The 15,207-nt window shown below is 38.2% G+C and overlaps 1 protein-coding gene across 10 annotated transcripts in view; it reads right to left on the bottom strand.

Annotated features, from left to right (window-relative positions):
- Positions 1–204: 204 nt before the first annotated feature.
- The window catches only part of DCAF6 (DDB1 and CUL4 associated factor 6), a 176,142-nt gene continuing 161,139 nt past the window's right edge, over positions 205–15,207 (bottom strand). For all 10 annotated transcript variants that reach the window (XM_036757209.1, XM_036757212.1, XM_036757204.1 and 7 more), the window contains 5 exons: positions 10,055–10,193; positions 8,392–8,548; positions 7,688–7,776; positions 6,383–6,488; positions 205–642 (listed from right to left, as the gene is read on the bottom strand). In XM_036757209.1, the coding sequence (XP_036613104.1) occupies positions 578–642; positions 6,383–6,488; positions 7,688–7,776; positions 8,392–8,548; positions 10,055–10,193 (556 nt within the window). In that variant the 3' untranslated portion in view covers positions 205–577. The remainder of the gene's footprint in view (positions 643–6,382; positions 6,489–7,687; positions 7,777–8,391; positions 8,549–10,054; positions 10,194–15,207) is intronic.

The following is a 15,207-nucleotide window of genomic DNA, read 5'->3' as shown; positions in this document are numbered from 1 at the left end:
TACTAGCAAGTACCCAAGCTGGAGCAGAATGTCTGTGGAATAGAAATTTACAAGATTTTTTTTTTAACTTTACTAACACTTGAGAAAAACAGATCTTAGCTTCAGATTTATTTTTTCCCCCTCTGTGCTGTCATAATAATAGAAAAAGGATAAACAAAATGTAGGAAAATATTAATCACAATACAAAAAATCAAATTCAGAACATTTGTAAACAACCAATTCCTTTAATTAGAAAGCAACAAACATGCAAATAGCAGGTATAGAAATTTATTTGAACCAATATTTTCACTATAATGAAAATTATTTTTGAACATTGATCCAAGCTCCCTCGTCTGCAGGTTAGGGAAAATATTGCACTCTGTGTCTTCTAGCACCCCTCATATGTGGCAAAAGGTTTTAAAAACATTTTGCTAATTTTTCTTGCACACTCTCCCAAATTCATGCACACAATTGTTCCAAATAAATGTTATGTTATAAAAAAAAACCCTTAATATTGTGCTAAAGCTCTGTAAGGAAAAATATAATAAATGTTGTATACAAATTTCAGAACATCTAAGTGCTTGCTGAGTAAAGCTGATCATTCTTCATCTTCATTTTCATTCTCCTGACCCGAGCCTTCTGATCGGTCACCTTCTAAACGGTCTGCAATCATAAAAATGGAATTAGTAAGGGGAATACATATATCTAGCATTACAACTGTCAACAGTTTGAAATAGTTTGCATTTTTAAAAACTATATAAAATTCAACTGGTTACTGGATGCTGTCTAAAGGATAGGAGCTGTGTCCCTAAAAGAGAAGGAAAAGGGAAGTTGTAATGCTATTAGCTTAGAATGTCACTGGCATAATGCAAAATCTGAATTCCATGAGCTGTGCGCGGCTAAGCAATGGATGGGGAGCTGGAAGGTGTCTCTGGTGGCTGATCTCTTCCATTTTTCAGTAAAATGGAGAGGGTTATTTCCCAGATTAAAGAGGGAAGAGATTTGGAAAATCAGAAGAGAATGCATTAAATAAGCACTAAGTGTTACTATACAGACATGTACTGAAAAGCTTTCAATCTACTATACAGCAATCTTTTGGAAGTATCAGAAGCTTTTGGTTACATAAATTTCACAGAAGCTACTTATAAAAAGTCAGGATCTAAAGAAGAAGAAAGAACAAATGATGATACCAGCTTCTCATTAAATAAGCTCTTGGAGGAACAGTTTCAATCAATCAATAAGCATTTAATAAGCACCAACTATGTACCAGGTGTCGTGTTTAGCCGCTGGGGGATACAAAAACAAAAACGAAGCTCCTCAAGGAGCTTATGTTCTATAGAGAGAGACAACACATGTACAAATAAGGATATACAAAATCTACTCAAGGTAATTTTGGGAAGGAAGCACTAGCAATAGGGGATCAAAACAGGACTCATCTACAATGAGCTGAGCTTCAAAGGAAGTGAGGGATTCTAAAAGGCAGAAGCAAGAAATGAGGGAATTGCAGATATGGGGAACGGCCTATGCAGATCATGGAGGCAAGAGCCATTTGGGTGAGTTCCAGGAATAGCCTTCAGTCCAGTTTAGTTGGAATACAGAATCTGTGAAGGCGAATAGCATGGGGTCAGTTTGAAAGGTAGGTGAGAGCCAGACTGTGAGGACAGCTTAAGGAGTTTCTGTTTATTCTATAGGCAACAGGGAGCCACTGACAATTTCTGAGCAGGTGAAGATTAGTGCCTTAGGAACATTATTTTGACAGGTACGTGGCCAATGAGGTAATATTCTCAATCTATGATTTGGAATTTCAGGCAAGTTTCTTTCCCTTTTTAAATCTCTGTCCTGACTGTACAATACTAGGATAAGGGATAAATGTATAGGACACATGAAAAGTTAGTGTTACTATTCCTATGTCAAAGAAAGTAGGAGTCCTGGAGGCCGGTTTGGGCCACTTACCCCTCCCCCTCACTCAATTCCTCTCAAACCTTTATGTGTAGTCTGTGTGTATCTGAACTTAATTTTTTCTGTTCTTCCATTTTCCCAAGTCAACCAATCTCAATCCCAGTCCCCCAAATGAGAAGAAACTATGAACCGAAGCAGCATGAAGAAAGCAGAACGAGGGCCACAATTAACATAGAGGAAAACCATAGAAGAATGCAACTCAGATGGATGTGATGACCAGTCTTGCCTTCTGAGGGCTGAGGGTGAAACACACTCCCCACTTTTAAGCAGAGAAGCTTCAGGTGAACCCAGGCACAGAAGGAAGCACATGCTGTCAGACATCAAGGGTACTTTGTTATAAGAAAGGATTCTATTGGGGGTGGGGGGGAGTCATTGTTAGATTAGAAATGACAGCAGTGTAAATAAATAAAAAACAAAGAAGTTACTAACAGGACAAAAAGACTAGCATGACTCCCTGGACTCCAAGAGCACTTCCCTACTTTCTTCTATCTTCACCAATAATTGTCCCGAGGGGCCCAGGCTGGGCAAGAATTTCTACAGGAGAGAAAAGGGTAACCATTTATTCCCTGAAGGTTACAGATGTCTGGGATTCTTGGAGAAGGAAGGACAAAGCACAGCCTGTGAGTAGCTGCCTGAATGGGACCCAGCTGGCCAGCTCCAGTTAGGCAATTCAGCTTGTCTTTTCTTTTCCTCTCCTCTCCCCTTACCCAAAGGTGTTCTGACCAAAGGAAGGTAAATTTTGATGGCTGAACGCTACCTAGTTAACTCGGAGTTTACTGGCTAGATTTTTTTCTCAAAGACCAAGCCTTAAACCCAGTTCACTCTGGATCCCATGGATTGGACAACAATAGGTCCCTGTCCCAGACTGAATGTAAATAGAAACTGTTTCTCTTTTGGCCAGCAACTCTGAGGGTCTTCCCCTCCCAGTTTTTTGTTTTTTTAATTTTTGTTTAATTAAAAGGGGCCATCCCTTGACTCATTTCTTAAAGAGGCCTATTCACTGAATGGGTGTTGCCTCACTTAAAATGAGAACCTGAAGAGACCTTGGCTTAAAAGGGCCAAGGCCTTCCACTGCATCCCGGGCCATCTCCAGTCATCCTGATCTGGCCGCTGGACCTAGATGGCTCTGGAGGAGAAAGTGAGGCTGGTGACTTTGCACAGCCCTCTCTCCCTCAAATCAAAGTCAATTACAAGTCATGTTATCAACTCCCTGATGTCATGGTCCTCTTTAAGAATGAAGAACAGACAACAACTTACATAGCATCAGCAGAGTCTGCAATGTGGTAGGGTGCGATGTGAGTCTGGGACCACGGGTTCTACTAAATCTGGGTTCTGTCAATGCCCATAAAAAATAAGTAGTCACAGTTCCCATTTCTAGAGAACTTTAAAGTTTATAAAGTCTTTCTTCATTACCCCACAAGGGAAGCAAAGTAAATTTTTTATAGATGAGTAAAAATTGACTTTTGGATTTTCCTTGTTGTTTTGTTTCCAATAGCAAGGATAATATATAATTGGCTATAAATACATGTGTGAAGGTGGTTTTTAGTTTTCTGAGATGACCTTTCAAACAAGACTAGAGTGACTGTATTTTTAGTTTCTTAAGAACCTTATGCTCTGCCAGATTCAGTAAAAAAGGAGCTGTTATGAAATACATGACCAATACAGATTCCTGAACATGCTGTGAGGGATTTCTGAGATCACAAAACAAGAGAACTGGAGAGCTAGAATGGACCTTGGAGATCATCTAAGCCTGACTTTATTTTATAGACGAGGAACCTGATGCCCAGAGGGGTGAACTGACTTGCTTCAAGTTACATAGCAAGGTCGTAGATCCAAGGCTAAGAGCTCTCATGAAGCGCTCTTCCCACTACACCAAAGAGGCCTCTTAAGAGTTAAGTCTCATAAGGCAGAATCAAAAATTTAAGAGGCATCATGAGGCAGGAAGACTTCTGGGCGAGGAATCCCAAGACCTAGGCTTAAGTCCTAGGGGGCACACTGGCTTTGTAACAAGACACTTCATCTCATGTCTAGGACCTCAGCTTCCTCATCCATAAAACAAGGACGGCTGCCAGTAAAGCATATGGCTAAGGTGCTTCATATGAAGCCTGAACTAATATGACTCTCCTTCTTTGATTCTGTGTCCACACAAAATGGGACTGCAAGGTCACAACTTCATTGGCCCAGTGGTAACCAACTGGTTTTTAATGTGAAGAGATCATGGTGGAGCTGGGGATTTTAGAGAATCCCAAGACAATCTCCTGAGTGATAAATGAAGATGGGAATCTCCCTGCTACATGAGTAAGCATTTCATAAACGCTTCTGTAAGGAGGAAAAAGAGAACTAGCTCTTTTCCTCCAACTCAACTCTCATTATTCATCACTATATCCTAGTGTTACCTGGTTTAAAATGATTTATCTAAAATGAAAACTTTCCCATTTAGTAGAACCTGGAAAATGAAAATAGCACTTTCATGCATAAATCATTCAAATTAAAAAATGGTTTTAGCCACTACCAAAGTTTGACCCTGGCTGAAATCTTCCCACTAGATTCAACTTGTGTGGGCCTATTTTCAGAGAAAGGGTTCTTTACTGGGCTCCCTGACAGAATATAATTTGGAATTATGCACTAAAAAGCCACTAAGCCAAGCATCCCCATTGACCCAGTTACATGGTAGCCTATAGCCCTAAGAGATCAAAGAAAGAAGAGATGGTCCTCTATGTATAAAAATATGTATAAAGTGTATTTTTTTTTTTGGTGAATCCAAAAGAATGGAAAACTAAAGGATATACATCAATTGGAGAATGGCTGAACAAATTGTGGCACATAAATGTAATGGAATACTATTGGAATATTAATGCTCTAGGAAATAATGGGAAAGATTTCAGATACATATAGAAAGGCCTATATGAATTAATACAGAGGGCAAGTGAACAGAACTAGAATGTGACATACTATAACGCTGATATTATAAAAATGAATTAAAAAAATACCCAAATCAACTAAGCAACCAACCAACCATGATTTCAAAGGACTAAGGCTAAAGAAAGAACACTGCCTCCTTCACGACAGAGGATGATGGACTCATAGGAAGAATTTTAAAAAGCACATTTTTGGAAGTGACCAATGTGGGAATGTTTAACTTAAGCAGGTGTATGTGACGGTCGAGAAGTGGAGGAGAGGTTCTGTATTTCTTTTTTCAGTGGGTAGAAGGAGGTGGAAGGAAGAAAGAAAAAGAAAGCTTAACAAAATACAACCATAAACATTTAAAAATGCTTGTTGATGGACAGAAAGACCACTAAGAAAATAGTTACTTGTTCTAGAGTCCAACTCTAGACCCTAACATATTTGGCCTGTGTTTCTTACTTCTGTGATCTTCATATTCTTTAGTAACATCAATTTTATGAAGAAGTCACTACAATACTCATTCTAAACAAGAGAAAATATGGGGTGGGGAGGGGGGAGAGTAGAGAGGAAGGATGTCACACCTTGTGAAGCTGTTTTGTCCATATGTACAACAAACTTAACCCAGAATCATGAACAAATGATTTCAAACAATAATGAAGCTATTACCAATCCAGCTTAGCTATCATCATGACAACACTTAATGTACAAACAGTTTATTTTACAGGATTATTTGACTTAGAGCTTATAAGAGACCGAAGAGACCATCTAGTCCATAAGCTCATTTTACAGATGGGGTCTACAAGACAAAGTGAATTATCTCCAGGTCACACAAGTAATAAGTAGCAGAACTTGGATTCAAAACCTACACATTCAGTGCCCTTTCTACTGTATCACCTCCTTGCATATAGCATAAAAAAGACCATAGAAATCTTATCTCAAATTGGCTTTGGTTCACAATCACTAATAGAGAATTCCTTACTTTTTAACCTTTACTGAATAATAAATATTCAACTCATGATTTAACAATGACTGTAACATATATTTTTGGTTGCATGAGGGCACCAAACCTCACAATTTATCACCTTGAATTTTTACAAGTTGGTTAAATAAAGGTGGTCTCTGGTTATCCCCTATAGCTTGGTGTGTTGTATTTTCCTGGTTTTCAGCAATGACTTTTCAGGGGAGTTAGCTGGGTCTGACCAAATGTGGTACATTATCGAAAGGTATCACATAATGCACCTTAAGTTTGAACGGTCTGGTTCATGAAGTGGTAGTTGGTAAAAGCTTTCAAATATATATTTTCTGTAATTTTTAATGAATTTCAATAAAATTTTGTTCATGAGTAGTTTTTATAGGGACATATGATAGCATGGAACTGAAGACTTAGATGTTAAATCTTTTATTCTGTGACATTATGAAAGCTTCATAAACATGTTGAGAATGGGTGTGATCTCTTTTATGTCTTGGACAGTATGGTGTTAATAAAATATTTCATAAAGGTGATACTAAAGACAAGGAGACCCTCCTTTATGAGTCTTACCAGCTCGGATATGATTCAAGGAGGCCAGCATTCGTAACATGAAGGAAGCTGGGACAGTAATAGTGTTTCTAGTCTCCTCCAGCATTAATTCATTCCGAGTTATAACCTGTAAAGCAAATGAAAATGCTTAAGAGATCAGAATGACATCAAAAACTTATCAATAGAACTTTGAAAATCATTAAGGAAATTGGAAAAATAAATCCACAATTTCACCTATGATAATTAACAATGAAGCTCACTGCTTACAGAGAAAATGCCAGCAACTCCTGGATTATATGAAAATGATTTCTTATCAGATACAAATCCTGCTTTAAGGACTACAGGAAGAAAAGGGCAAAACTCGATTCCTGGGGCTGCTCATACCCATCTGAAAGTAAAATTTAGACACTCACTTTTTGTAGTTTATTCCCCAAAGGGGAAAACATGATGTGTCCTAAGTGCTCTCTGGGTCCCAAGACATTGCTGACACTTTCATGCATACTCTAGTGTTAAATTATAGTAGTCACTTCCTAAAAATGTCTTGAGGTGAATGTTTTCTTCCATCTCTGCAACTATGAAATGCCCTGCTACGTATATTCTGGCTAAAGAGGAGCAGATCTCCGGGGATCCTTTTAGCCCTTTTGCTAACCTGGGCAGGGTATATACATTTGATCAACAAGCCTCTACAAGAGAGATCAGGAACTCTTAAGCCTTTAGTACCACAAACTGGACTAAAGAATGTACCAACATTTAAACAAAACCTAACTCATAATATAAACATGGAGAAAATGAAAAAAAAAAAGGAAGAGGAAAAGGGAAGAAGGTAAAAAAAAAAAAAAGCAAAGAGGAGAAAAAAAAGAGGAGGAAGGGGAGAGGCTGTTTAACTCGGTTCTAGAGTTTAATACAAGAAAACCGTATATAGAAGAGATTATTTCATGACAGAGAAGATTCTTTGAACTTTTTTTTTTCATTATGGTTCCTCTATTTTAAAACAAAAACTTAGAATAAAAAACATACTGGAAAAATTAAATGTAAATAACTACAAATAACAATGTATTTCCAAAGGCCTTGTGCTTAAAATATTAAGATGATTTTTTATGATTCTTCATTTCAGTAAATGCCTAAATGTAACATATAGCACCATTACATTTGGTAAAGAGGTCTGTTTTGATTTAATTGGTCTTTATTATTAGTTATCGCTTTACCTGAATTATTTTTCATCTCAAAAATGTCTGCTTCCACGAATATAATTAACTTGCTTCATTTTACTAATTAATAAACATGCTACTCAACCTATTCAAGAGAAAAAAAAACTAATGGTCTTACTTCATCAGCAAGTTTTCGATTGAAAATCTTGGACTCTTCAAGTGGTGACCAGATCTTTATGTCATAATCTATGCCAGATGAGGCTAGGACTAGAAATAAATTTATATATTAGTGTAAAACTTGAAAATGGACCTTGTGAACTAATTACACATCGGAAAATTATGTTAATACATTTTACTGACACAATTATCTTCTCATGTTTATAGCTTTGAAATTATTGAGGATATAATTTCAAGGTCACATCTAAATCACCTTTTGTTTTTATCATCAAGCATTTATTTTATTTCCCTCCAACCTCTTCCCAACTTTTCCCTCTATCCATAGCTTATTCCTAAAAAGAGAAACTATTTTACATGAAAGTCAAAAGATGGTAACTGCTTTCTCATTAAAATGCATGAAGATTTAGGAAGGCAGAAGTAAGTCTTAAAAGCTCAATTTGGGTGAGTATTTAAAAGCTCAACCATCTGAAACCTCTGAGAGCCATTAAAACTAGGAATAAATTTCATAAAAATTAGTTCTTCTGCCAGTTTCTCTGTATTTTTGGTTATGGATATCTGTTGTATAAAGTAAACTGGAATCACCTAGTGAGTTTAATATATGTTATTATTATTATTGATATTTTCACTTAGGGAAAGTTTGGAACATGTATGTTATGAAAGATTTGAAGCTCATTAATTAGTCTATCTGGCAGAGAACTATCTTACTTGGGTCGAATGGATGTGGCTGTAGGCAGTTCACAACATGATTATCAGCTTCCAAAAGCATCAAATGCTCAGCAGTATGGCGATCCCAAATGAAGATGTGGCCACAATCGGAGCCACTCATTACAAAATTAGCGCCCCAGAAGTTGGCTTCTTTTATCTACAGGTTTAAAAAAAATGTCAATCATATGATGGTAAGAACAATAATATTGAGGACAAGGAGACCAACATTTAAGTTAATTTCCAAATTAAAAATAAAATGCTGATTTAGAAAAAAAATAATAAAAAGCTGTTTGAGATTTTGCCCTGCCTCTTATATTCAAAACAGGGAGGTAATCAGCAGCAGGCAGTCTGACGATAAATCAGGGAGAGAGCTACACAGGCTTCTGGACTTTCAGTAGCACAGGAACTAGATTTCCAATTGGCTTGTTTAGCTGACGCAGGGCCAGAGACCATTTGTGGGGGAAAAGGATTGACAAGTAATTAATGTTAAGCTGGTTTAGAACAACAGTTCCAGTTTCATCTGCCTTATCTAGAGCGTATCATTTTCTGAGCTATTCAAATATAGAAGCATGGACTGGCAGATGAAAAGCACCAAACATCTGATTAGCAGCTCAGCATCTAGATGGCTCGGTGGACTGAGGGCTGAGTCTAGAGTCAGGAAAACCTGAGTTCAAATCTGCCCTCAGACACTTACTAGCTCTGTGACCCTGGGCAAATCACTTAACCTCTGTTTGCCTTAATCCATTGGAGAAAAAAAATGGCAAACCACAAACCATTTTTGCCAAAAAAAAAAACCCATGAACATTACTGGCATGATATGGTCTACAGGGTCATGAAGAGTTGGATGCAACTGAATGACCAAACAATAAACAATCCTTATAGAAAGGAAGTGAAATTTAAAAAAATCCCAAAAAACAAATTCATTTCTAAAGCAATAAGATGGAAGCAATATAAAAAAATACTAGAAAAGTTATTGAGACTTTTTTTCTTTTAATCAGCTCACAGAAAGTAACTATGAGCAAACTTCTGCATTCCAGTTCAGAATTCAAAGGACACTTAGAATTTACAAATTTAAAAATGTGTCAACATTTCCTTAGGTCATTTTTCTTTGAGTCAGCATGGTGTAAATCTGGGTTCAGACTTTGGCTGACACTCATTAGTTCCACAACTTTGAGCAAGTCATCTAATCCCCCTCCTGAGCTTTAGTTTTCTTATTAGTAAACTAAGGATCCTAATACTTTCGTTACCTATATCCTAGTAGAGTGAAGAATGTTGTGAATGTTAAAGTGTTATACAAATACAACTGTTATTACTTTATGAACTATTTCATGCTATAGAACACATACAGAGGATCATAGAGATGCAGAGGGAGAAGGGACCCTAAAGGCCATCTGGCCCCACCTCCTCGTTTTTAAAGATGAGGAAACAGAACCCTGGGGAGATGAAGTGAGGTGCCCAGGGATTCCCAGGTAGAGCTGAGATGACTTCAAGTTCAGTGGCAAAGTTCCTTCCCTTGGATTTTGCTGCTTCCCTTTCGTGAAGCTCCTCCTGAACCCCAGCCAGGACAGCCTTAACAGTATAAACATGCACAAGGTAACAAACTATTTTAATCCAAAACACGAAACTGCACATCTCTCCAAAGAATCCAATAAGCACTTGGTACCATTGTCCTGGAGTTGCGATGACCCTTATAAACCATCTTTACTAGGGGCCTCCTAATGTTCAGAGTGTCCAGCTCCTCCATCTCCTTCCTTTCTTTCCTCCTCCTGAAGAGTTCCTGAATTCGGGCAACGGCGGATCGTCTACATACATAAAGAAAACAGTTTGAATGAAGTCCACTGTACAATGGGAAAATACACTAAAATTACAAAACATGTATTTCACAGTACCACAATCACTCACCCCCAAACATAAGCATAAAAAAGCAGACACAAGGGACACTACACCGGACTAGTTGAGTTACTAAAACCAGATTTTTTAGTTAAAGAGGTAACTTGGGAGATTTTTGGTATGTGATTGAAAAAGTCAGGGAAATAACATGCGACACACTGGTTTATAAAAGAGAGTTTTATAAAAACACAATTTAGATGCAGGCAAAATTCATGTGCAATTTATGTGAAGTGATACACACCCTAGATAGAAATAGTTTTTTCTACCTGTTCGTGTTAGAAAATTAAAGGCATGACATAGAAGACATTGAGGGTTACAGAAGAATCAAGGACATGGGTCGTGGCTTTGCCATCACCACCTGTGGGACTTCATCCAAATGTCAAACTCTCCAGACCTGAGTCTCCTTACTTGTCAAATGAGGGGATTGGGCTCCATGGCCTGTGAGGTCCATCCCAGCTCTAGAGCTATGACCCCTCATAATACAAACAGTGGGGCGGGGGGACGGGATGACAACACTGATTTACGTTGGCTTTTCGTGTAATGCTGGATATTTAAGAATGTTTCATGAAGAGAATCAGCAGAGAAGTTAACAAAAGAACTTTACTTGGAGTTCACTGCACAGCTTACTTTGGGCAAGCCATTTCATCTTCTTGGACCTCGGTTTCATGTCTGTAAAACAAGGGGTCTGGAGGTCCCTCCTAGCTCTACTGACTCTCTGATCCTATATGGTTCCACATTTTACTGGTTTATGGAGGTGAGAAAGCAGGCTAAGGGACTGGGCTCAGGAGAAACTCGGTAGTATTCACCTTCAATCTTAGCTTTATCCAGTAGGAGAGATGTCTCTCTAAACATAACTGTCACAAAACTATTTCCAAAGTCTCTTAAAAACTCAGTTTTTATGTTTGTTGTTTAAAATGTTATGTTCCACATTAAAGATTCAGGCTCTTTCATGAAAAGGTTCTAATGCTTCCCCCTCCCCCACCCCCAAGCTACTTACTGTCTCAAGCTTTTGGTAAGGTAATACTAATAGAAGTACTACATAAAATTACATATAGTTAGCAATATTCAGCTGGAAAGCTGGTGGGATAGTGGTTGTTTTAATCTTCCCAAATTACTTCCTTCCATTTGGAAGGAACCTAGATGAAGGGGTGGAAGCTGAGTAAATGTCAGGTACATACTTGCATATATGATATGCATATGCGTGTATATCTGTGTCTATATCTGTATCTTTTAAAATTTGACACGTGGAGCTAAAGGGAAAGGAGCCAAGAGAGATGACTGCTAGAAAAGACAATAAAATTATTTCTTAGGATTAGCACGAAGTAGTCATAGAGAATATCTTCTGTTAAAGAAATCAAAGTTACAGCAATTGAGGAAAACAGTTTGGAGATTTGATGCCAAGCTGGCCTAAAGGTGTACATACAGCCCAAGGGGAGCTTCAGACACTAAGCTAAGATTTTAGGGGGATTTAGAAAGGAAAATTCAAATTAAAGTATGTGTATAAGATTAGAGTTGTATAAATTAAAAGAGTTGATAGATGGTACTGAATTGTATCTGGTCATTTCTTTTATGTTTGTTTTCTAACATTATCTACTGCTTATTGCTTCCTACAGTTAGCTATGTGGATAGTTATACTTTTATAAAAAATTATGAAAAAATAATGATGTAATGAAAAATTAAATTGCACATATATACATGCATGCATGTATGTATGTATATATAGCTGAACAAAGTATGTGTTGTAAATTTGGCCAAAACAGTGCCTATAGGACCAAGGTACCAACTATTTACTAACTCTTGGCAGTGGATTTTTTTTCAATAAGTTTAAGACTTGGTATTTATCCCTGAAAAAATTTATATTATTAATTCTGCCTTAAGAGCCTAGTCTGAAGATTTTGGTGAATCCTGAACCTGTCATCTACTATGTTAGCAATCTCTCCCAGCTTTGTGCTATCTGCAAATATGCTAAGTATGTGACCTGTGTCTGGACCTCAGACATCGATAAGAATGACAAAGGATCACAAAGTGAGAGCTAGAAACAACTTTGGAAGTGAAATTGAGGCATGGAGAGGGTGACTTGTCCACAGTGATAAAGTTGTTAAGTATCTGAGGCTGGATTTGAACCCATGTCTTCCTGACTTCCAGTCCCATGCCCCATGCTGCTTTACTTGTATACTGTCCTGACTCTTAGGTCTCAGGTGTACACCAGCCGTAACCACCTCCCAACCCGCCCCCGAACTCTTTAGGTCCACTACACCAGCTCAAAATCCACCAGGCTGTATCATCATCTAGGGACTTTATCAAACGTTTTGCTACAATACAGGTAAATATCATTCAACAGCATTCTCCTGAGCCGGCAGTCTAGTAAAATTAAATTGTCCGACATGTCCTATTCTTGGTGTTGGCTGCCTGTAATAGAAACTTGCTCTTCCAGATGTTTACTATCCCTTAATTAATACAGTCTAGAATTTTATTAGGAACCCAAGACAAGCTTACTGCCCAATAGTTTGCAGATGCAATTCTTTTCCCAACATTCATGCCATATTATTATAGTATTAAGACCTCAGCAACACGCTTACATAATGCTTACTATGTGGCATTTCACTAGCTCTTCCTAACACTCACCATTCTAACCTCTGCCCCCTTATTAAATGCCTTGGCCTCCCACTTACTCAACCTCATCAATATGCATGATCCGTCTGAAATCTGTCAACCTTTCCAACTGAATTTATCCCAGGTACCTGGGGTACTACATGAATACATACCGTATAAATTCTACACACTGTTTACTCTATAGTTAATAGGAAAGGCACTATTCTCCCCATTTTATTAATAAAAAAACTGAGACTCAGAAAAGTCAACTGACTGATTCACAGTTATATATCTTGTAAGTGGCAGAAAACAAGATTAGAACTCAGGTTTTTAAACTCCAATATGGCACTAGATTGAGAGTCCAAGAGCAGATGGGTTTCAATTTCACTTTTGATGTTGACTAGATATGTGACCAAGGCAAGTAAGTTATTTAGCCTCTATTTGCCTCAGTTTCCTCATCTGTAAAATGGGCATAACAGCATATACATTTCAGGGTTGTTTTGATAATAAAATGAGATAACTTTTAAGATCTATATAAATGATAATTCTTTTTGTTATTATTAAAATAATAATAGTAATAATTTAGAATTTTTCTTTCAGGAATCTCAAAGAATGCAATTTTCCAGTCCCACCCGCAATATTTATTCTATCATTCAAATTCATCTTAGAGACGGAAGTAATGGAGGTTTAAATAAATAAAAAAGGAAAAATATGGATGGGAAGGACCCCAAACGTTCAACATCTCCCCCTGGGTGGAGTCGACATTAAATGTTTAATAAATGTTTGTGGCTATTGTAACTGAGAGCCTAAAAACAGAAATTTCTAATCTTTTTTTGTTTCCTTCCTCAGCCACAATCATTATTGAATGGGATGGATAATTGTGAAGACTTCACAGGGTAAAATACAGGGGTGACACTCTTCTCATATTTCTGAAATAGGGAATGTCTAAGGGAGTAGGAGAGGTTTGGGATTTGGCCTTGTGGTGACTCTGGAAGGTCAGGGCCTGGAGCTGTGGGCTTGCCCTTCCCCCTCTCTCAGATGTTAGCATCAAATAGGAAGATAATGGACTACCTGTGAGCCATTTGTTCTCTGCTCCAAGAAGGTCTCCCTCCCCGCCACCCTCATTTCTTCTCCTAGACTTTCAGACGCCACCCCCGGCAGTTGAGTTCTGATAGGGAAAACCTGAATGGACCGGATCAACCTTGGTCCTCTGTCTAGTCTTCGTGCCTAGACTGTAAGCCCACCTTCCAGTCAATGGTGAGAAAGGATAGAGGTGGGAGGGAATCCTTTCATTAAGAGTATAAATTAAGGCATGTCCCCTTTTACCTTGCCTCCTCCCTTATGGAGGTGTGCCCAAATCTTGCAAGGTTTGTAAAATAAATTCACTTTGCTTCTCCTAAAGATGTCTCTCTTATTATTTGAAAATTTTGTCCCATACAGATTGGAGGTCCCACCGAGATTTGCACTCTCCGTGTGGGTAGGCACTGGACTTTGAGTTTAGCTTGAGCACTGGAGACTTCTCTGACTAGCTGAGTGCCTGAGGGCAGACCTGGTCTCATTGGAGATTCACAAACTCAGAGGAGAGGAACTAGGAGAAGCAAAGTAAAAAGGGGAAATTTGAGTGCATTATGCACCGAGCGGAAATCGGCCGACTGTGAAATTTTCAGTCTTGAACAGTCATACCCCATGTGAACCCAGGGTAAGTCCTCAGTGTCCCCTGTCTGTGCAACCCAGGAGTGTTGACTGACAGATTTAAGGACACTGAGAAGACACTGGGGGACTGAGCTAAGATCGTGAGGTCTTAGGAAAAAAAAAAAAAACCAAGCCACCTGGCCCTGGAGTGCCAGGAGATTGGAATTTGTGGGGTTTCTAACCCGGAGACAAGGGTGACCTGTCTGGTGTAAATTAGTTACAAATCTCAGCGCCTGGACAGCCCTGGAGTGCTGTACCAAAGTAGAAAGGAAAGGCCATAGAAAGAGCTCTTAAAATATTTGACTCAGTTGGGGGAAAATGGGTTTCTCCTGGTGCTATTTAAATATATATTTTTTTAATGTTGGAAATGGGTCTGAATTTGAATTCTAAATTGTTCGTGTGAAATGTCTAACTAATGTTTTGTCAGTGTTTGAAAAGTTTTATTGTATGTTCAGGTAAAAATTTTTAACTCTAGGAGACTGAAATGGCCTCCTTTGGTATGCAAATTGTTAGATAAAGAATCAGAGCTGAAGCTGCCAGCCCGGTGGGCTGGGGGCTCTGAATTAAGGGTTGGTTAGATTCCAAAGGGAAAAAAAAAATCTTTGTATTTTGTATTGAGTCAGTCTATCTAACATCAAGCAA

Source organism: Trichosurus vulpecula, chromosome 4 (genome assembly GCF_011100635.1).
Source record: "Trichosurus vulpecula isolate mTriVul1 chromosome 4, mTriVul1.pri, whole genome shotgun sequence".
NCBI classification, from domain to species: Eukaryota; Metazoa; Chordata; class Mammalia; order Diprotodontia; family Phalangeridae; genus Trichosurus; species Trichosurus vulpecula.
This window is presented reverse-complemented; position numbering and strand designations above follow the sequence as displayed.